The sequence below is a fragment of the Zonotrichia albicollis genome, chromosome 2 (genome assembly GCF_047830755.1).
Source record: "Zonotrichia albicollis isolate bZonAlb1 chromosome 2, bZonAlb1.hap1, whole genome shotgun sequence".
Classification (NCBI taxonomy): Eukaryota; Metazoa; Chordata; class Aves; order Passeriformes; family Passerellidae; genus Zonotrichia; species Zonotrichia albicollis.
This window is the reverse complement of record NC_133820.1, coordinates 88,862,469-88,885,815: the sequence shown is the minus strand read 5'-3', so window position 1 is coordinate 88,885,815 and position 23,347 is coordinate 88,862,469. Positions and strand designations below refer to the sequence as shown.

General features: G+C 37.8%; 1 protein-coding gene across 6 annotated transcripts in view; it reads left to right on the top strand.

The window, feature by feature from the left end:
- DZIP1 (DAZ interacting zinc finger protein 1) overlaps positions 1 to 23,347 on the top strand; it is a 42,227-nt gene that overhangs the window by 3,445 nt on the left and 15,435 nt on the right. For 5 of the 6 annotated variants that reach the window (XR_012579099.1, XM_014273138.3, XM_074535622.1 and 2 more), the window contains 10 exons: positions 26 to 520; positions 5,087 to 5,171; positions 6,704 to 6,828; positions 8,944 to 9,105; positions 9,806 to 9,943; positions 10,947 to 11,009; positions 12,258 to 12,398; positions 14,674 to 14,722; positions 16,009 to 16,068; positions 21,984 to 22,043. Coding sequence is in view for 5 of the 6 variants with exons in the window: in XM_014273138.3 (XP_014128613.2) it covers positions 26 to 520; positions 5,087 to 5,171; positions 6,704 to 6,828; positions 8,944 to 9,105; positions 9,806 to 9,943; positions 10,947 to 11,009; positions 12,258 to 12,398; positions 14,674 to 14,722; positions 16,009 to 16,068; positions 21,984 to 22,043 (1,378 nt within the window). In the remaining variant the exon portion in view is untranslated. The remainder of the gene's footprint in view (positions 1 to 25; positions 521 to 5,086; positions 5,172 to 6,703; positions 6,829 to 8,943; positions 9,106 to 9,805; positions 9,944 to 10,946; positions 11,010 to 12,257; positions 12,399 to 14,673; positions 14,723 to 16,008; positions 16,069 to 21,983; positions 22,044 to 23,347) is intronic. The other variant, XM_074535624.1, reaches the window with a different exon arrangement.

Sequence of the window (23,347 nt, the reverse complement as noted above, 5' to 3'; positions counted from 1 at the left end):
GCTGAGCCGTGTCTCTCTCCCGCAGCCCTTCTCCCAGCGCACCTATCACCCGCCTGCAACCGGGCCCGGCGCGGGGCCGGCGGCGTTTCCCGCGTTCCAGTTCCGCGTGCGGCACGAGAACCCGGACTGGCGGCGCCTGAGCACCGTGGATGTGGAGCGGGTGGCGCGGGAGGGGGACGTGGCCGTGCTGCAGGCGCTCCTGGAGCATGTCACCTTCTGCAACGCCGAGCGGGAGTGCTGCCCGCACTGCCAGGGCCCCGCAGACCCGCTGCTGCTGAAGCTGCTGCGCCTGGCACAGCTCTCTACCGAGTACCTGCTGCACTCCCAGGAGTACCTCAGCGCCCAGCTCGGCAGCCTGGAGGAGGCCCTGAGAGAGACACAGGCCCACCGTGACCAGCTGGCCAAGGAGGTGGCCCAGCGCTCGCAGGATATCCAGGGGCTTAAGGAGGAATGCCGGCGGAGAAAGAAGATGATCAGCACCCAGCAGATGATGCTGGAGGCACGAGCCAACTACCACCAGGTGAGAGGAGAGGGCCTGGTGGCCCAGTCGCCCCCATCTTGTCAGCTCTGAGCCTGCTGGGATGGGCAGCAGAGCAGCCACACTCTGCTGGCGTGCAGTTGCTTGCTGGGTGAAAGGCTGGAACTGCAAGGACCAGTGACCTTGCAAAAGGAAGTGCATTGCTGGCACTTGTTTTCCATCTGTGTTTCAGAGACTCTTTGGAGAATGCTACATCATCTTTAACAAATCCTCTTTTTACTAACAGATGCTCTTTACTCTTGGATTTGCTTTAGATGCATCTGAAATGTCAGATACACACACATACAAAACTTATGATAAACATGTTGCTACTTTGTTGTGTTGCTGTCTTTCCTTGTCTGCCAACTTCGTGGTCAGAAAATACACAGGGCAAATGCACTGGAGCTGATGCTGAGCAGCAATGCACTGTCCTGCCCTGATGTTCTCCAGGCTCAAAGTTTCTGCTTGTATGTGTGACTGAGAGGGGACTCAGGCAAGATGGTAAAGAGCTTCAGTGAGTTAGCTCAGCTCTGATTCCACAGCAATCTGTTCCTAAGGGGTCTCCCTTAAGAACCTTAATACACAGCTGTTCTGACTGACAGTGTCGTGGCACTCTGTTTAAACTGGGAGGGCTTTTTTGTCTCACTACAATGGTGTGGTAGTTTGGTCTAAGTATTTTTCAGCATCAGCATTTTCAGGTTTTGGGAATGCAAATTTCAGCTTCAAATGTAATCTGAAGTCTAAAGGGTACACTGGAGGCAGACTTGACATGATTTCAGGCTAGCTCTGTATGTTTAAAGTTCAATATTTAAGACATCAGCTAAGTTGGCTCAAGTGTTTCTGTAAGGGAAAAGGTACCTTATGCCCCAAGAGTAGAACTATACATGAAGCAAGGTTCATGCATTCAAGTGTTAGTCTCAAGGACAAGCTGCTGATATGGTATTATTTAAAAAAAACACCTTTATGCAGCTCACAAAGTAGTGTGTTGTGTGTTGCAAAAATAAATGTGCCATTTTATGTATAAACCTAAATAGTTCTCATACTGTGATTGCCAAATGTTATAAAGTTTTCTGGAAATATTTGTAGTGTGCACCTGTCTCTGTGGAAGCTGAAAAACATGGTAGTGAACTTGTCTCACTGCTAATCTGTTCAATGGCATTTGCAGTAAAACAGAGATAGAAATCTATTTCCCATTTATAATTTGATTCATACAAAGTAAACTTATGATCTCCCCTCTCCCCTTTCATTTTTCTATTTCTCTTCTCGAGAAGTTATTTAAGTTCACATGAAAAAAATAAGTTTAGGGAATGATGTTGAACAATACCTGAAGTTCTACAGTGTTTTCAGGATTCTGAGTTTGAATGCCAAAATAATTAAAACTCTTCCCAGTGTTTGTAAATGCAGGGTAGTAGTGTGATCAGTAAACAACAGCTCTGTGATATTTCTCTCTGCCATGATCTTTGTTGCCAGATATAGGGGCTTTTCTGGTGTTCCTGAGAGGGTAGTTCAGATTCCATCCCCTCAAAGTCTTGGATGTTTTGCAAATATGCCTGTTACTTGTTTACAAATAAGCCTTTTTTAGCGGAGGTGCACTTTACATCTAATGTAAATGTTTTGGAATTCAGATGTAATGCCTTTCATCCAAGATCAACAGAAGTTTAACCATGAAATGCTATTATTAAATGGTACTGATACCTACAAGCAATAAATTTAAGTCTTGTTGGTCAGTACCTTCATGTGAGCAATAAAAATTTAATTTTAACTAATATTTTTCACTTTTTTAATATTTTGTTCAGAAATCTTGCATTCTCGTACAATGTGGGCATAAAGTGCATATTGTAGTTAACACTGAAAAGTAGTTGCAAGAAAAGTGTTGCATAATTCAAAACTTAAATGTTCCCTATGTTAATCCTGTCTCCTGCAGTAAGAGCTTTCTTTCATTACCAGCAAGTCAAACTGACATGAAGTTTGTGCTTGAATGGATAACATTATTTCACAGCCAATTTAGTTCTGTAAATCATGTGCAATCTGTTACACTGTAAGCTCCCTCTTGGTTGGCAGTAATGCTTTGCTGCCATATTATATCACTTTATTTTGGTTTTATAGTAGGTCTTGCATTTGCTGAACAAAATTTGTCTTAATTATTCATGGCCTTAGTGTTTGCTGAAAAATGTATTTTATAGGATACCTGACTACCAGTGGCAGCATTTTAAATATAATATGAAATTTGAGAATCTCACATAATCACAGAATCATTTAGCTTGGAAAAGACCTCTGAGATCATCAAGTCCAGCCTTTGGCTGATCAGCATCTTGTCAACTAGACCATGGCACTAAGTGCAGTGTTCATTTATTTCTTGAACATCTCCAGGGTGGTGACTTCCTTGGCAGTACCACCTCCCTTGGCAGTCCATGCCAATGTCTAACCACCCTTTTAATGAGGAAATTCCTTCTGATGTCCAGCCTGAACCTTCCCTGTCACAGCTTGAGGCTAAGTCCTCTTGTCCTGTCACTTGTTTCTGGGGAAAAGAGGCTGAACCCTGTGTAATTACACCCTTTGTTGTAAAGAGTGGTAAGATCTCAGCCTCCTTCTCTGCAGGCTGAACACCTCCAGCCCCCTCAGCTGTTCCTGGTAGGTCTTACACTCCAGACCCTTCCCCAGTTCCATTGCCCTTCTCTGGATCGCCTCCGGCAGCTTAATGTCCTTCTTGTAGTGAGGGGCCCAGAACTGGACACAGGATTTGAGATATGGCCTCGCCAAGGCTGGCTGTAGAGGGACAATCAGTGCTCTGGTCCTGCTGGCCACACTATTGCTGATACAGCCAGGGTGACACTGGCCTTCCTGGCCACCTGGGCACACTGGCTCATGTTCAGCAGCTGCTGACCAGCACCCTGTGGTCCTTTTCCACTGAGCAGCTTTAGAGACACTGCCCCAAGCCTGTAATGCTGCAGGGGGTTTTATGGCTGAAGTGGAAGACCTGGTGCTTGGTCTTGTTGTACCTTATAGAGTTGGCCTCTGTCCATCAATCCATGCTCTCCAGACCCTTCTGCGGAGCATTCCTACCCTCCAGAAGATCAACAGTTTCCTGTTCAATTGGTGTTGTCTGCAAATTTATTTAAGGTACACTGAATGATCAATAAACATATTAAACTGGACTGTCCCCAACACTGATCCCTGGGGACATGACAGTGACCAGATGTCAACTGGATGTGACACCACCACAATCTCTGGGCCTGGCCATCAATCCAGTTCTTAACCCAGAGAAGAGTGCACCTGTCCAAGCCATGAGCTGCCAGCTTTTCCAGGAGAATGCTGTGGTAGATGGTGCTGAAGGCTTTGCTGAAGTCCAATAGGCAATATCCACAGCCTTTCCCTCACCCACTAGGCACGTCACCTGGTAATAAAAGGATCAGGTTAGTCAGGCAGGACCTTTCTTTCCTAAACCCATGCTGCCTGGTTCTGATTGTTTGGTTGTCCTGTATGTGATCACACTGAAGATGATCTGTTCCAGAACATTGCCAGGCACCAAGGTTGCGCTGACAGGCCTGTAGCTCCCCAGATCCTCCTTCTGGCATTGATTATGGTGACAAGATCTTGAACCTATTAAGCTGGTTTCTTACTGTCATATCACACTGATAAGTAAGATGACTTTTTTGAGTGTCTGTGTTTTGTTAAAATGTATTTATTTTTAAAAAAGTATGAGATAGAGGTAATGAATGACCCTCAAGTGATGAGGAGCCCTCATGCACATGTTACAGTGTTTGTAGATGCAGCTTCTGTCCTTGTACAACCCACCTATTTTAAACATATTCTGAACATTAGTAGAATGTATTCTGAAGATGAACAAAAAGGATATTTCAAAAAGGGTGGGATCCAAATTTGACTTCAAATTTATATTCAAAACTAGTAGGTTAATTATAGAAACAGTAATTGAAAGAACTTTGTGCTTTAGAAGGATTCTAGGTGGCATACTAATGTAGCTACAGACCTTTTCTTACAAAATTGTGTACTGCTGCTTTACCTTGGTTGAAATATCTGAGTATTTTACATGTCCTTTGAGTATTGCTATCTTACAACTCATATACTGAAACCCATCATTGTTGGCTTTCTCCAGCTGTGTGGTGCTCTACTTTGTGGTGTTGCATGAATCTTAAGAGCACCTGAGCTACTGGTTGGCTGGAGTCTGTGTGTTGTGCTGAAGAGGGTTGTCATGCCTTTTCTTTATAGTTCTCTACCTACATATACGAATCATTATCTGTGGTTTACATCTGAATTTGAACTTGCTTGGCCAGAGTCTGTTCTGTTCAGTTTGTACAGTGCCTAGCACAATCAGATTTTTGGTCATCACCACCGCTGTGAAATGTTAAATAACATTAATATACTAATGACTTTACAGAAATTGGGTACCATGAGAATTTTTGTTCTTATTCTTGTGAGATGGAATTTGTTGAAGTTACCTTCTTTTTGCATTTGAACAAAATGTAATAACCTGTTCAAAACCTTAACCACTATATTTACCAGAAAGATGTTACTAATGTTTTTTTAACTGTTTTTTTTTTTTTTTTGTAGTGTCCATTTTGTGAAAAGGCTTTTATGACCTATTCCTTTTTACAAAGTCACATTCAAAGACGTCACCCGGGAGAGTCTGAGATCGGTATGTATTTAATGTTATCAAAAAAATTGAGAGAGGTGGTTTAGAAAAGTATAAATGCAGTGGGATGTGCAGTCCATGATTTTGTGTAACTTGGAAGTAAAATTTTTACTTTTCATTTTTGAGTGGCAGATCCCAGATTTGTGTGAATGCAAGTGCCACTGACTGATACAATGTATTGGGCAACATATGTTTCAGTCTCTGGAAAATAGTTAACGAAAACCTGTGTGCCATATCTGCAGCATCTTTTCAAACTAGCATTTGTGTTGAATACTTTAGCCAGCAGTACATTTCAGAGCACAGTTCCTCTTCAGGCATGTGTGTTATGAAGGCGTGGATAAAATGAATAAGCAGCACTAAGGAAAATAAATTTTGTAAATATATAATTATAAATACATAAATAGTCCACCCCACCTGAAATCAGTTTGAATAGGATCAGAGTCTCCTGAACTAAAGTGACTGTAAAATGTAGTGAGAAAGAGAAACTGTTCAGAACAGTCTACCTTCATCTATCCATGATACTCAAGGTTGCTTTACCACTAACTTGAATACTTTTTTTCTCTCTTCACTAAAAGATGTTCAGTTTGAAAAACAATGATGTCAAAGTTTCTTTCATTCATATCTAATTTCTCTCCTTCCTGGTAGGCTGCATGCTTATGATTTATTGTTAAGGACAAACAAGTATTGACAAGTAACAGTGGTTAGAATAAGAACAAGTTAGGAAAAAAGGAACATTTGGGAGGAGAAAAAGTGGGAAGAATCTAATGAGGTCTGAAGTGTAGCTTGTCAGGCAAATGAAACTGCAGCAAGAGTGAGAGGTGTCTGATTAAGCAGCTGAGGAAGTGTGAATATATTTTAAAAAGAAAGAAGCTCTTGTGCACCTTACACTTGATAAAAATGATAGTGTAAGATGCTGCAGAAACAGTTGAAATAATTGTTCTATAAAAGCCTGAAATGGCTCTCTGGGAAAAATATCCCATTCAGTTATTTCTGAAATAATATTCAGATTCCCAGATGATGGGCAAGTAAATAATTGGTAAATTGATGAAATGTTTCACAGTTGAAGATTGCTGTGATTTTTGTGCATTTTAACGTATTTTGTTTGATATTCCCCCAATTCTTTCCAAGTAAATAATTTGTTGTATTCCAACTGTACTCCTTACAAAAGTTATTTAGAATAAACTTAATCTAAGAGATTGAATAACTGAGGTTCACTTTGTCCTTTGTACATCCTTTTTATGAGCCTAGGAATTTAGATTCCTATAAAATTAGGTTATAGAATGCTTTTTCATGTAAATATTTCATAAACTATTTCACATGTAATTGGTACAAGTATTTGAGGGTAAGTTAGCAGTCCTGAGAATATATGTATTTAAAAGCACCTATGGAGAATCATGGTAGTGGGAAGGGAAATGGTCTAAGAAAGTCACACTCTGTGAATATGTTACTGAAACACTAGAAATGTATTTACAGTAAGTATTACAGTTCCAGAAATTGCAACAAATCTTCTTAAAATCTGTGTTTCTTTCAAACAGAACAGAAGAAGAAAGGAAATATAGAAAAATTGCAGGATGAGATTGAAAAACTGAAGGAGCAGTTGCAGCTCACCAAGTCCCAGTTAGAGTTTGAACAACAGGCTAATTTGGCCAGGTTGTCTAAGGTAATACTTAGTAAGTAATGTGAATGTCTCAAAAGAATTAGCACTTAGAACTGTGTTCACTCAAGCCACAGAAGTACTGGATTTCCCGAAGTTGAACAGTTTCAAGATTCAGCTGGCCAGGGTCCTGGGCCACCTTGTCTAGTTTGTGCTGGTGTCAAGAAAGGCTGGACCAGATTATCCTGGAGGATAATCCAATCTGATCCTTCCAACCTGATAGTCTGTGATGGATAATTATTTTTTCCTAGTTTTCAGAGGAAACCCTGATCTGTCAAACATGCAGTGTTGTTTTCCATTAACTCAGCTTCAGATTTCTCTTTCTTCAGTCCTTTTGTTCCCCCTGTCTTGCAAGTGTTCAGCTTCCATTTTCAAAAGTCCTGAATGACTAAATCAAAAGCTGCTAGAGTTTCACTTAGGAGTGCAGGCACTGTCAGAATAATGGGTCTTGGCCCTGTGTGGACGTGTGGAAGGTATTCTACTCATTCATTCTCTGCCTAGCTTTTGAGAAGTACATCTATAACATATTTCTCCTGCCCCCAAAGCATTGTTTTGCTTATGAGGTGGAACTTTGAGTATTCATAACACATTCATTCAGAACAATGTAGATTTTTTGGTGCCTTAGGGGTGTCTTTTGAAGTCACTTGTCTTAACTGGGACTCCTAACTGCAAGGGGACTACCTGAAATGTCCTGAAGCTACAGTCTGCAGTGTTACACAACAAGAAACTTTCAAAACTTCTCTGTTTTTCTGGGATGTCAGGGAAGATAGAAATGTGTGGTGTGACTGGTTACAGTTTATCTGACATCCACTGTCAATTCAGGTGGCACAATGTTGCTATCTTTTGATTGAAAGAGCAAAAGATCTTATCCTTGACTGAAGGATACAGATGATCCCATTCTTCCTAGTTGTACAATGATTGCATATTACAGAGAACAAATTCAGAGTGAATGCTGTGATGGAAAAATGTTGGTGTTTCCTAAAAGATACATATGTCCTGGGCAGTGAAATGCAGGACTTTAAACAATTTGAGAACTATGTAAAAATTCCTCACTGTGCAATGGAATGGTTGAAGTAATCTAATGGATGAAGTGGGGTAAAGGCATATAGGGATAAAATACAATGAGTTCTGAGCTGAGTGCTGTTACTGAAGGGCAAGATCTTAAGCTTGTGATACATAACCCTGGGGAAATGTTAGTGGCAGCTAGCAAAGAAAATCAAATACTACCAATTATTCTGAAAAATCTCTGTGCAAGCCACAGTCTTAATGTGTTGTGTGAGTCTAGTCCCTTCATCTCAAAAAGGAGAGGATAGAGCTATAAAAGTTACGGAGATGGGCTACAAAGATGATCAGACAGTATTTAAAATGACAGAGCATGCTGAGAGTTGTCACTCTGAAAAAGAAACAAACACTTGATGAAGATGGAGGGTGAGATAATGATACCTATGAAGTCATGAGTTTCACAGAGTGAATAGTGATTCTCTCTGTTCTCCAGTTCAGGGCTCAGAATCCATCAAATGTACCTAGCAGGAGCCAGATTCAAACAACTAAAACAAGAAAAGTGCTTGGCTCTTTATGCAGCTTGTGGAGCTCATTGGCAAAAGGTGTTGCAGTTGCTAAAGCTTATGCAGCCACAGGAGATGACTGCAAAGTGTATGAGGAGAAATGTATTGAAGTTTATGCAGTTAATGAAGTTCACAGGACTGTATCAGGCTCCAGAAGTCCTCTGAGCTGAAAACAGCTGGCAACTTAGAGACTAAAGGAGAACATGCATGTTTGCTTGCCCCAATATTAGCCTTTCTTACTTACACATTTAAAGCCTTTGTGAGAACAGGATACTGAAGTAAGTGAATCTTTGATATGACCAAGTAAGGTCATTTGTGTGTTTTTCAGTGAAAAAATAATAAACTGCCTGAACTGTTTTGAAGCATACTTGTTTATCTTGTTTAGCAAAATGCATAATTTGCTACCCTAGAATTCTTTAAAAAATCTGGTGTTATGTTTCTTGATGTCACAATATTTCCCAAGTGTTGAAGGTGACTGCATTCCTATGTAGTTTGGGAGCTTGAATTTGTATTAACTGTGAGGAAAAATCACCAATATTTTTTTTTTTAATTTCAGGAATGCGAGCAGCAAAAATCAAAAGAAGAAGAGTTTCTACAGTCATTTCATAGATGGAAAGACGAGGAAAGAGAGAAATTTGCTGATCAAATAGAAAAAGTGAAAGATATGTTTACGAAAGAGCTTAAGGACTTACATTCAAGAAATTCAACCTTAGAAAATGTAAGCAATTTGAGTTTTCAAACATTTTAAAGCATGAATCCCTTACAACAGATGGCAGTCAATTTCGCATATTTGAAATGTGATATAGTCATTGTAAAGCTCTTCCTACAGAACTCTTAAAAACAATGATTGAATGGTAGCTATAGTTGTATCTTTGTATACAGGTATTTTATTAAAATAATTTCAGGTTGCAGGTCTTCTTATTTAAAGGATTGCTTTGTATGAATGAATGATCCCTTCATCAGTTATGTCAGTTTTTTTCTGTACTCCTCAGCCTTTGAATGCCCGTTTATAGTTCAGTAGATATTGTTGTGGTTGCTGCATGTTAAGTATCCTTATATATATCCTTATATCCTTAATATTTTCATAAGTGGTGTGGAGGACACTAACCTCTGCATTACAGTCTTGACAGAGTTAATTTGTTTTCAGCACATGCTTTGGAAATGCTCACTAGCAAGAGAATCATGAAAGTATGTCTGGGTCAGAAATCAAATCTGCATGGCATTTCCAGAGCAGCTTACATTTTGCAGCTGCTAGGTCCTGTGTACTTTTACAAGTCATATTTATTTTAGATGTAGATATTATTCATGACGTGAAATTTGATAAATGCTGACCTCACATGAAATGAGAGAAATATCTGATGCAATCTCTGCATAACTGTGTTTAAAGAAAATTTTGTATTCCTCCTCCCTCCTATTAGCAACTGTTAGAATTACAAAAGTCCAATATGCAACAAAAATCCAATTTAGGAACACTGAAAGACAGCCGTGAGTTTACAGAGGAGAAACCTCATCATCTACGGGATCATCCATATGTGGTTAAACTTCTGGAAAAACAGGTAACACTGTAATTTAATGTATTGCTTTTGACAGATTACTTGCTTTCTTTTTATTTTTCTTCATCTCTGAGTAGAACATGACATCCCTAAGTAAAATTTTCATTATTTTTAATGCCAAAAATAGCTAGTTTTAAAGATTTAGTACTATTTAATACTATCCATATAATGCAAAGAAGGATTTATTTTCTTTATCTATTATAAATTAAGTAATTGATGCTTATTTATTGATATTCTCTTATTCTTTATGATTAAGTATACCTGTCTTTGCCAAGGGTGGTGGCAATTCGATTCCAGAAGGCTCTATTAAAGCATTTATGTTTACCCATCCATGAGGCCACTTACAGAAAAATTGGAATATTCCATTTCCCAAAATGAAAAAGAAAATTAGGAAACTTTCTGACAGATTTTCCAACCTGTGCGTTTTGTTTTCTTTCATGGTTTTTGGGATGAAGACCTTTGTTTACTGCTGGTGTTATACAGAAGTTTGATCACTTCTGTGCAAAGGTGTGCAAAACTTAGTTTTGCTTTATGTTTTTTATTTATGTCATCAAAGAAAATTGGCTTCACTCTAAAACTCATATGTTAATTCTGGGGTTTTGTCATTATTATGCAAAATACATTGTTAATGAGTGCTCAAAATTACATTCTTTAGAGTGAAAACCCCCTACACTTACTACTCTTTTTGTTAATACACAGAGATGTATCAAAATGCTTGTGTATTTCTCACTCACAGTGACTGCATATACAAATCAAAGAGAAAATACAGTTTCTAGAGTGATTGGTAAGAAAACTACACTCAGATATATAAATCAACTGTTCTAGGCATTAAATACTGGGTTACTCAAATTTCATCAAATCTGTCATCTTTTTGGTATTTATGCTTTATTTAGAAAAATAAAGCTGCATATATCAAACAAAATGCTCATGTTCTATTAACAAGAAACAAAGCTGCATATATCAAACTAAATGTTTGCAAGAATTAACATGGATTTCCTCTATGCAGGAAAAAAAGTGGGTGTCTTGTATGCAAGCCAAGTGTCATGATCATGAGACGGAAACGTCCCTGGTAAGTGGCGCAGCAAACCACTTACACCTAAAGGAGACTTTTTTTCTTTTAATTTTCCCTTTCAGTAGTTCTTGATATGCTCTAATACATCTGCCAGATATCAAGATTTTATAAGAATATGTCCTCTTAGCTGTATTTATCATCTCTGTGTTTCTGTTATGGTAGGATCTTGGTGTTTCAGGTAAGGCCAGGGTTGAAAATGAATTTAGCATTTCAGAATGTGACAGAAAACTGAAACTGTATCTGTCTTTTGAAAAGCTTACAGCTTACAGCTGTTTCTGTGAGCACTGTATTGTACAGTATATTCTATGTTATGTAGCTGAATAGTTGAGATCTGACTTGCCAGCATGTAGCTTTCATCCACCCTGTACCTGCTGCTACCATGGACCTATGGCATATGTCTCAGTCTTTTTTTTTCTCCTTCTTATCACTTTTCTATTGCTTTTTCTGTTGTAGCTTTCTAATGCAGAATCTGTTCAGCTTTTCCAGGAGAAAACACCATGGGATTTTATTTTGCATCAGTTTATATATTTTACTATGCAAAGCTTTATTCCTCAGATTTCTTTTTACATCTGCATGTCTTTTTAATCTCTTTGCTGCTTTGTTTCTCTTGCTTCTTTTCCTTTCATTTTCCTTTCATCTGCGTGACCATGTAAGAACTGAGCAGATCATAGTGGTCTGACCAATGCTTCTCCTCCTCTGGCAAGAAAACATTGGGGATGAACCATGGAACAGTCCCCAAAAAGGATGTAGTTAAAGATACACCCACATACAGTGCAAGAATAGAATAAGGGAGAAGTAATGTAAGTATTACTTTTGGGATGGTGCACCTAAATAATGTTCCCTTTCTTCCACATTTGGAGGTAATATACTAGATTTATTATACAAATTCACCTATCACCTCCTTAAAATATCATTGTTGGACACTATTTACAATTAAAACATTTTTATAGATCTACACAATTTTTCCTGCAATCTTATTTTTAGGCAATCTCAGCAATTTGTGTGTATGTCCTTTTCTTTATATTGAGATTTAGGTAGCCTTCCTTGGGTAATTCAAAAGTGGTCCAGACAATTGTTCTATGATATAAACAAGTCCTAGTGAAGTCACAGAAGAAATCAGGTTTTTGCAGAGAAAAAAAATGTTAAAAGTATCTAAGCATAACACTTGCTTGTTTAGACTTTGTAGCATTAAAATATTTTCTATAGTGTTAATATGATGTTACTTTTCTCCTGATTGCTTTCTAGCTACGGTCAGAGGTGGAGAGCATCAAAACAGCAGCAAGGGAAGACCTGAACAGAAATAAAATCTTTTACAGGAAGAGGATAGAAGAATTGGAGAAGAGGCTTCAGGAGCAGAATGATCTGATTATTAGTCAGAGGAAGCAGGTCTGTTTTGTGAAACACTCTGTTTTAGAGAGTACAGGACACAGAGAAACACTATACTAGCACTTGGGTTTTATATTTCTCTGATAGTCAGTATTCACAGTTTGTAAAAGTATTGCTGGAGTGTTTTGGTTAGGCTTTGGAAATTATGTCAATAAATAAGAATAGATCCGGAAAAGAGACAGGAATGTACCAGGAATTAACACATTTGATAAAGAAAGGCTTAATAAACCAAAATTTTTTGATAGTGAAAAGTATGTAATCATAACAGGATCTAGTGTTTGAAATCTGAAAATACATTACTTCTCACACTGAAAATAAAGTATCATATTCATTACTGTGAGAATAATTGTTTGAAATATTGCCATGGCAAATGTAACAACACCAAGTGCCAGATTCTCCACCTGAGATGGGGTAACCCTGCTTATATCCATGTATTGGGGAACAAGAGGCTGGAGAGAAGTCCTGCAGAAAGAGATCTGGGGGTTTGAGGTGATGTCAAGTTGAATGTGAGTCAGCAGTGCCCTGGCAGCCACAAGGGCCAGCCATGTCCTGGGATGCATCAGGCACAGCATCTCCAGCTGATTGAGGTGGGGGATTGTCCCACTCTGCTTTGTGCTGGTGCTGCCTCACCTTGAGTCCTGTGTGCAGTTTGGGTGCCTCAGTGTAAGAAGGGCAGCAGACTTTTTCAGCACTCCAGAGGAGGGCGAACAAGGTGATCAAAGGTCTTGAGGGCATTTTAGGAGGAGCAGCTGTTGTTACTTGGCTTGTTCAGCTTGGAGAAGAGAAGGCTGAGAGGTGATCTCATCACAGCCTCAAGGGGGGCAGTGTAGGAGGAGGTTCTCATCTCTCTGGTGATCAGTGATAGGACACAAGGAAATGGACTGAAGCAGAGGAGATTCAGATTGGACATTAGGAAAGGGCTCTTTACCCTGAGGGTGGTTGGGCACTGGAACAGGCTCCCCAGGAAACTGATTGTGGCACTAAGCCTGTCAGAGCTCTTGGTGTGTCTGGACAATGCTCTTAGGTTTAAGTTCTAGGTAGTCCAGTGAGGGAATTGGACTTGATCCTTGTAGGTCCCATCCAGTGTGAGATAGCCTGTGATTCTATGTTTGGAAATTAATTGTTTTTGCCTAAAATAAGGCTTTGTTGAAACATAACTATAGAATTTTAGAGATGATTGGTGGGGGAAGATCTCGGTAGTCTGGAATTTAGACTATGGCATGATTGTGGCCTATTCCTCTATAAGATGGTGCATTCTTTGTAAATCTAATTTTACACATTTTGCTTGAGATTAATGTTAAACTTATACTTAAGTTATGGAAAGAAACTTCTAAAATATATAAACTTATACTTAAAGAATGGAAAGACAAATAATAGCTTTTACATCTCCACCTTCACAAATTTTATAGCTGGAGAAATGGAGGACAATCATAGATGAATTTCCTTCAATAAAGTGACCTTTGGAAAGATAACAGTATGACCACAGATGTGGAATAGGTTCAGAGGAGTCTGAGTGTGATGTTTGTGAAATACAGTTGTGCAGATCTACATTCTCAATCCCTGCAAAATAGAAGGCCTTGAGAAATAGCTAACTCTTTTGCAGAATCCAAACTTAATGGACAATGAATAGAGGCACTACTGGCTGTAACCAAACTGATAAATAAAAGAGGATCAGGGTCCAATATCTTGTGCCAGCTCCATCTGACAGTGGCTGTGTAATTGAATGAATTGTGTTCTTCTTCTCTTTGGGGAATTGGAGTGCAGAACATTGTTTTAGTGATAAAGGATTCACAAGTTTCCTGTTTTCTTTAGATCACATTACAGACAGTGTGTTTCCTTTACTCTGTTAGTTCAGTGCTTGTCCTGGGGTGTCTAATAGATAAACCTGTAAAGCAGAGAGGAGAACTGTTCATGCATTTAAAACACACTCCAGTGTTTCCCTGTACTGGAAGCCAGGCTTGCAAAATGGGGTATGAATTGCTGAGGAGGAAAGTATTGAAACTCTTAAGTGCTGAAGAGGCCCCTATGTCTGCTCTCATTGACTTAATTACAAGATGTACAAAGCATGAGTGGTCATTAAGACAACACAAAAACATTTATTAAACATGAACAAAATATATATTGGACACAGAAGTAGTATTTTTCTCCCCAAATCATAACCCATATTTTCTCTTATGGAATAGTACTGAAACTAGGTATTTCATGCTAAATGCTCATTCTAGATATTGATCATTTACATTTGTATCTATTAATGTATCTGTGTTTTCTCCTTTAGATAAGAGAATTGTCTGTGAAACCACCTCCAAGTGTTAAAACATATGATGGTGAGTACAAACTGTAAGAAAAAACAGACTTAGTTTCTGATTTCTGCAGCCTGGCTGAAACAAGTATAGACATCAACTTGACTAACAAAATACTGAAATAGAATCAGTACTGGAAATGTATGTGTTTTTTCACAGGGTACCTACCTGTTTCGATGCCACTATTTACAAAGATCATGTTGGTAGCTGTAAAGACTTCTAATGTACAAAGTTGATTGATTAAGTAGTGAAGAGATGTGAAATAGAACAACTTTATTATGTAAAAAACTTCCAGGTTTGCTTTATGAAGTATAATTTTAATTTATTTTCTTTTCATGCTTGACTGTCCTTAGGCTGCAGAACTCACAAAAGGGAAAATACTGAAAGAATAGACAAAACTGATTAACTTGTCAATTAAGACGCAGATGTTCAAAGAATGTTAAGAACTCTTATATTTTTGTCTGTGCAATACTTTAACATCTGAAGCCTATTACAAATAGCTAAACCTGATAATAGTGTTTCAGGATATTGTCCTGCACTACAAACACCCATATGGGTTAATGCTGCATTTGCACTTACTTGAAGTAAGTTTTTGCAATAGGTGATGACTGCTGAATTAATTCTGATCCCAGTTTGGAAACCATTTTTCTGTATTAAGAAGACACTGCCTTGAACTGAGTCAAAGAGCAGGGAGTAGGTTCAGATTGAGGAAGGCTATATGGCTTCTCAGCTCTAGCTGGTCATATCCATTCACACTGAAGCACAGACAAGTAAAAGTCCATGGCAGATTTGCTCCTAACCCCAGGCTGATCTGAGCAATGTAGGATTGAAGCTTAATTCACTCCAAGGCTACACCCTATACATGGTCTATAGATGTATGAGTGTTTGCACGCATTGATGTCACTTGTGGATGCTGCAGATCCTCTCTGGGGAATACAAGCCCTGGGCAGGCTGGTCTTGACTAAGTAGCTTTGGGCCAAGGCTTCTTCCCTGTGACGCAAAGGCAGCATGCACTCATGACCAAAAAAATGATCACGTTCTAATCCAGTGATGATTTAGTTAGAAAAGTAGTTTCTTTTCCTGATTCTGGAAGTGTTAAAAATGCTAAGCATACATAGAGATGTACTTTTTTGTTGTAAAGGAACAGTTTTTACTTTGTAAATGTTTTGTTTATTTTTTACCCATTAATGTGAAAAAATAACTGATTTATAAATATGATTAAATATTGCTATATTTAAGAATCTATATTTTTCTGCTACTGTTTACAATAATACAATTTTAATATTTTTTTACTATTATGTTATTTTTAGTGAACACTCCTGTAGAGCGTCTTCAAGAATCTAAACCAACTCCATCGATTTCCCCACCTGGTAAGTTTTTTTGATAGATCCAGATCCAGTACTTTCAAATCTAACCCTTTCTTTTCTCAGATCATAGGTTTGTCAAATCATTTGTCAAATAATTTCTCAGATCATTTGCTTTTGTCAAATCATAGGTCTAAGAGCAGTTATATTGAAAGAACCTAATTTCTATGTCAGAGTTGAGAATTTCTGTGAAATAATTATAAGGATGTACTACTGAGAAGAATAAATGAAAAACAAATTAAAATAATCTTAGAATATTTCCTAGAATAGTTATATTATTGAAACAGATGAAATATATTGAGGAAGAAATATATTGAGGAAGATATTTTCTAATGGAAAATATGCTTATGCTGGATAGGTACATTATATGCATGTACTGGATAGGTACATGCATCTACTGGAGTTTGTATAGGGAAACGTGGAGATGTTTGTTTGCAAGTCTTGAAATACTGTATTTTCCATGTGACTTCAAATGGCAAGGAGTAAAAATACTGAAGAAATAATCAAAATAGGCACTTATCCTGTCCTAGTTCTTCCACAGTATACCTGAGGCTACATATAGATCATTATTTAGGTATTTTAGCTTGTGGCACTGTGGTATCCTTTAGAAGGGGAGGGGGGCAAGGGAGCTATATTTACATTGTTTTGTACCTTGTTTTGTGAAAATAGTTTTGTTTTTTAATCAGTTTGCAAATTAATGGAGAGTTTTGTTACTATACCAATATTCTATGATCAACTAATTCTTTATTTTCCTTTTAAGTAATGAAAAACAAGCAAGCAAAATGTTAAAAAAGTTTAGTGATATGAATTGTAGTTGAATATTTTTTTTTCCAATTATTTCTCTTAGTTTTTAAGCCTGTCACAGGGAGACTAAATGGAATTTGTCTCTGAAAAATATAGATAATTTTTCTTTTTCACCAAATACAAAAAGTTTTGAAAATGCCTCTGTGGAGAAAGGGCATTATGTACCAAGCTTTCAATGACTTGATGAGGAATGAAAAACTCATGTAGTGCTCCTTTTCAACTATGTGTTATGACAAGAATTAGTTTAAAAAGGAAAAGTGATTGCATTATTGCTAATTATTCTATGGCAACATTATTTGAATAATACAGAGATTTTTTTCTAAACTGTGCAAGGTTTAGTAGTTCATTGCTTGTAGCTTCCTAAGTTAAACTATATGGATGAATATTGTGTAGACAAAAGTAATAGTAAATGAAGTATAGAGAATTAGGAATAGCATTTTGAAAAATTAATTCTTTTTCATTTAAGCCAGCCTCATTACACCAGAACAGCAGTTCTGGTTCTGGCTAAGAAATCTCACAGCACATATTTTAGCAATTGCCCTGAATTTAAGATTTAAGTTTTATGAAGATTATTGCTGCTAAAGACTTACCCACCAAGCTCGTCAATCATTAGTTCCTTTGTGCATTTGCTTTCATTTGTACTGAGCACAGTTCCTGAGGAACAGTCAGGAACTGTGTATTTTTTGTACTCTGACGGTTTAATGATTTAGTTCATTCAGATCTTTCATAGTTTCTTGCTGCTTCAAATATGAAGTTTGTGACATCTTGTGAAACTTCTCAAGATAGAAAAGGCTATTCCTGCCATTGATACACAAAAGATGCACCATCAGTTTATTATGAAACCTCAAAGAAGGTGTTCCCTTCAGATTCCTTTGCTGATTACTATTTTATTTATCTCTGCAGGTCTCTCTGTCTGTCCCCTTTCTTCCCTTCTGGATTGTTTTTTAAACTTGCCTTACCTAATTTTCTGGAGGTTAGCAGAAGTTATGGTGTCTTTCCCGAAGTTTTCAGGACTCCTCAAGGGATTGACTTTCTGAATTAAGACATCATGACTGCATCTCATGCCTTTATGAAAAGGAAAGCACTTCCTGGTAACTTCTGTAGACAAATTTATTTAGCACAGATCATCTTATAATTGCCTGCATATGAAATATCTTCTTTTTTTTTTTTAATTAATTCTAGAAAAGGCTCTCTAAGGTGAACTTAAGTACACTTTTCAAAGCCACTCAGATGCTTTTGCATCCTAGTGTTCATTCTGCACATCTTAAATCTGTGTTATGAAAAGATACCCAAGTTGCAAATGTGAGTTACCCTAGGTGGAAAGTAGGAGAATGACTATGTTAGTCTGATGTTTTTGTGTTAATATTCCTGACTTCTTGTGAGAGCTAGTAGAGCTCCTTGAATGCCATTCTGGCTCAACATTCTTCTGTCCATTTCTGAGCTACCTGTAGGGTTTTGTGCAGATATAACTTAGGTCTTACTTTCAAATATTACTTCAGTCTCACAAAAAGGCAACAGATTAATTACAATTTTTTTTTAAAACAATATTTTAAAATTAGGCTTTGGCTTCTCTGTTACTCTTGAAATGTTGATACTTGTTCAATATTTAGTCTTAGTTCCGTCAGTAATATTAGGTGGAATTGAAGACAGTAGTTAAAAGGCAAAGCTACCAATTAGATTGTTCATTAAAACCTGTGTCTCAGTCTGCAGACATGGTGTGGACACCAAGGCTCAGCTATCACTAGGGTCATAGCTGAGGAGGAAAGCATCTGAGGAAAATTAGGTTAAAGTACTTACTCTTTCTAGACAGTAAACAGAGAAAAGGGGCACCTTCAGAGTTTGGTTCAGCTGAACTAAGATCTCAATGCTCTTTGAAGTTGCCTGTGTCCCTTCGATGACGGTAGAAGGAGTCTGAGGTGACTGGGTTCCTAACTTAGGGGCCTCAGGTAAGTGTCAAAAAAAATCACACTTAGGAATACTGGTTTAAAATTAATATTTCTGCTGCTTATGTACAGTATGTGGCTTTCTATTGATCAGTTAGGAGAAAAAAATATATTAAGTGCATTAATTGAAAAACAATTACAGGAATCACAGATTAGGTCTGGCAGCTCTTTGTATGTGTAATTTGAGTATAAATTAAAGGAGCATGAAATAAGTGTAGCCATGGCTTACATTTTACATTTTTTCCTAGGTTGTTACATTGCAAGTGCAAAGTGCTTACTGTAGATGACACTACACCATAGATAATTTTATTGCTTCTGTTCAGGCTAAAAGTTTTTTAGCATTTCATATTTCAACATAAATAGATCGGATTTCATCTTTAAATGTCGGCCAGAAGACTGCTTTTCCAATAGTACTGTGAGAATATTTTTAACTTGTAGATAAGAAGAGACATAAATATATTATATGCATGAAACATACACAGCTTGAATCCTTCATTATTGTTGAATATATTTTCCTGTTCCACCTGTGTAGAAATTGTCTTCAAATACTCTTTAAAACGGGTATTTAATTATTTCTTAAAGTATGCTGGGCACATAATTTTTCAGTAGTATAATTATCCACTGAAAAATTAAGGTAACCTGTACTTTTGATACATGTCATCTGTGTCTCCACACAAATTAGCTGGCAGAAGAGATACTCTGGAAGATATGGGATGATAGACACACCTCTAGCCTTAATGATGGCTAGAATATTTGCTGATATTTAGTATGTGATGATAGATGTCCAGAAGAAGCACATCTCTGATAAACATAAGGAGAGGACTCCTTAAGGGGGGTCATCTCCACACCTGTCTGTAAACCAGAGTAATGGCTTTTCTTAAATGTGATTCCATTGTGATGTTTAATAGATATCTCTTAGAATATGTGTACAGTGAAGAGAAATAAAAGGCTTGTTTACATAAGGGAAGTTGGTGTTTTCAGGTGTTGTACTCCCTCCTGCCTTAGCATTTGATCTCCTCTGTTACCATGCAGTGAGCAACATTATTGCACATGACAGTAATGCATCTTATGTCTGCTCATGCAACTGCTCTTAGTAATTCCTGGTTTTTCATTTCCTCTGTTTCTGGTACACTGTGGAAGAGAAGCATGTACCTTTATGCCTGATCAGCAGACCATTTTCAGGTCTGAGTTCTGGGGACTGGGATTTTCCTGTTACATTAAATCACTTGGCAAGGGCTTGTGCAGAGATGAGTCAGCCCCTTTAAGCAGAGAGCATTTGAGTAAAGTACAGGTAAAACAAGCATAGATTAAATCCAACTACACAGCAACTGCCTTACTGATTGAAAAGTCAGGCCAAGAAACTCAGAAGCCTCAGTGCCCGTGCAGCTTAATTAAATCTTCCTAGAACATTTAATCTGTGCTTTAGGCTCTGTCCTTCTAAACAGACACATTTCAGGCTTTTGGGAATGATTCCAAACTGTGTCTGAACACTGTTTTGGAGGATCTTAATTGTGAAGGGAGCAGTGTGCCAGGAGCAGTAGTGTGGAGGGTCATGTTCCAGTGCCCAGGAATGCTCTGGCCACTGGTAAATTTTACAACTTTAGAGATTAAAAGACCAGAAGCCCATTTGTCTCTCAGAGTTTTGCTTTTAAATAAGATATGTTGTCCTAAGATTTCTAAATCTTAGGACAACTTATCTTATTTAAAAGCAAAAACCTAAATATCCAATATTTGCATCTTGTTAATGATTTTTGATGGTATAAGAAGCATTTTTTTAAAACTTCTTATTTAGTGCAAGTTCTGTGGGAGCAAATCTTAAGTCTGCTAATTGGCTTGGAAAAGCAGGTGAGATGCTGAATATCACCACAGGCATGGAAAGCATGGAGAGACCAGCTCTCACACCCAAGCATTTATGCCACCAGATTTAATCCCCTTTACTTGGGGAATACTGGAGATGTGGCAGTGTCACTTAGCCCCAAATGCTCGTTTCACTGTGATTACCCATCACAAAGCATCCATGTTTGTACCTGGTGTACAAGAAATGCCAAAGAACATCTTCATGCAGCATCACTCCTCCCCTTCTACCCATTTATAGTGCAAGAGGTTTTTTTGTGAAGGATGGGGAAAATGCATGTAGGCCCAAAATACTGACCCATAAATTGTTTTCTCTTATAATGCCTGTAGCTGGATGCTGAAAGTACAGTTTGCATACCTGTTTTTATTGTAAACCCTACAGGACACTCAAGCTCTAGTTTTCATTGATAGCAATTAATTTGTAGAAGGTGAATATTAACATTTTAAAAACCTGAATTGGTCTACATATAGTCATTTTCAAGCTTGTCTTATAAGTTAATAAAGTAAATAAACTGTAGTCTGACTTCATTTTTTGTGAAGCAATTTGTACCTGACAGACTATAGAATGAAAAATTCATTGTGTTTTGGAAGCTGTTTGCAGCACAGACGTTTTCAGAATTCTTAAAAACACATGATAATACTGACTCTTACTCACATAGAGTGATTGAAGATTTTTAAAATTGGTGTATTGGGAATTATCTCATTATATATATACACACATATATGTTAAATCTCTGTCTTGCACGTACGGACCCAGTAATTAATAACTCTCTGGAATAGTGAGTTAATATATTTTTCTATATATTATTGAGGTTTACTTTGTCCATTTCACTTGTCTTTTTTAAACTTATAGTATAAAATTGGACATAAACTATATTTTTTAAATGTGTCTTAAAAAATTTCTTCTTATGAGAAATGAACATCTATATTGATTTATGTAATTCTGGGTGGCCCTGTCATTGTAGATGTCTAAAACTACCCTACCTGGCCTACCTGGTTCCATTCCAGAAGTTGTGTGGTGTATCAGTCAGCCTTGCACTGACAGCTTAAAACTCTGATGTATCTGGGATGACACCATACACCTGTGTTTGGACAGCAGAATCACTCCTGAAGTGTCTATTGTATTAGGGTCTCCTCTGCAAAAATGTACCCCTGAGGCACTGAAGAGTCATGTTGCAGTGGGTTTGTGATGGGTAAGCAGGTTGTCAGCAATCTAGAAGGCTGACATCGGTGTGGTGGGTTTTTTTCTGACTTTCCCTCTCTAGACCTTGACCTTTTTCTGTCCTTTTTTCTGGTGTTCCTCTTCTTCCTCATTATTAGAGCAGGCACCCTTGGTGCATATGCTGGAGCCCATAGAGGAGCTTTCAGAAGAGGAAAAAGGTAATGACTGATTCAGCTCAAAATATGCTGGCATGTGTTTCTTGAAAACAAAAAATATTATTTGATGCCTACAGTATTTTTCATTGTATTTCATTATATTTGTGTGATTTGGGTGAGAATATTGTTTGTGTCAGTCTCCTGTTTGCTATTGCTTATAAATATTATGATTTCCTTATCCAAGTTCAATGTTTTTATGAAAATCTGGCTAATTTCTTTAAAGCAGTCACGTCTAAAGGGATTTGAACTAAGCAGAGCAAAAATTATGGGGAAAAGCTCTTGACTAGGAAATTTTTGGTGCTGACACTATTGCAATATGAGCTCACTCCCTTTTAAAACTCTGCATAAGAGGATAAGGAGTTCAGGTGGGAGGAAGTTGATGGTGGAGGTTGGAGCTGCCAGCTTTCATGAATGCATCATAGATACTTTTACAAGCAATCTGACTTGCACCTACCCATAAGGAGCCACAGCTCCAGCCAGGTTGTGCAATTCAGAGTAAAGTTACATAGCCCAGCATTGGCAGCTGTTGTGCCTCTTCTGAGGAGACCTTGGAGAAGGCCACATTTACACTGACAGAACAGAAAGCACTGGCTCATCCTGCATTTTGTTCTTCTCCTGAAGGCAGCTAATAGTGAAACACCAAATAAAAATCTCTTTTGTGTGTGAAAATTAAAATCAGTCTTGAACCCTACAGCCAGTGGGTTTAAATTTCAAAGGAATGATGCTGTTTTGAAAACAAAATCATTGTTTGACTATGTCTGTGTGTTGGGAGGTTTCCCCAGGGAAAATCCAGTGCCCCTGAACAATCTGAAATAAAGACTGTTTGCATTTTTGCCGTTCCTTCTGCTGTTTCTCTTGCTTGCCATCTTTTCTCTTGATGGATTGTCTTTGTTTCTTCTGCTGTGCCTAAAGGCATTGCCTGAAGTGCATAAGAGAAAAGAAGGAATGCAGTCTGAAAAGATAGACCAAGATTTTTTTGGTTTTGATGACAGTTGTTTGTAAGGGAGAGTGTGAAAATTCTTGACTTAGAACATAATTTTCTAGGATTATGTAGGAGCTGAGACAGTGGACCAGATGTAAAGTCCCTTGTCTCAAAAGTTAAATCTAGTATTTGGGGATGAATAAGAAAACAGTTCCTTAAATAATTGTTCTGGCAAAGAGGATTTGGCTTGAGTTAATTAGCAAGAATTAATATTGTCATTAATTAGGATAATGCTGGGTAGTCTTGTTACCCTTGTTAGTATTTAGTAATTAGGAATTTAAAAATGAGTTTAAATGTATCTATTTTTTTGTAAGGATTAACCTTG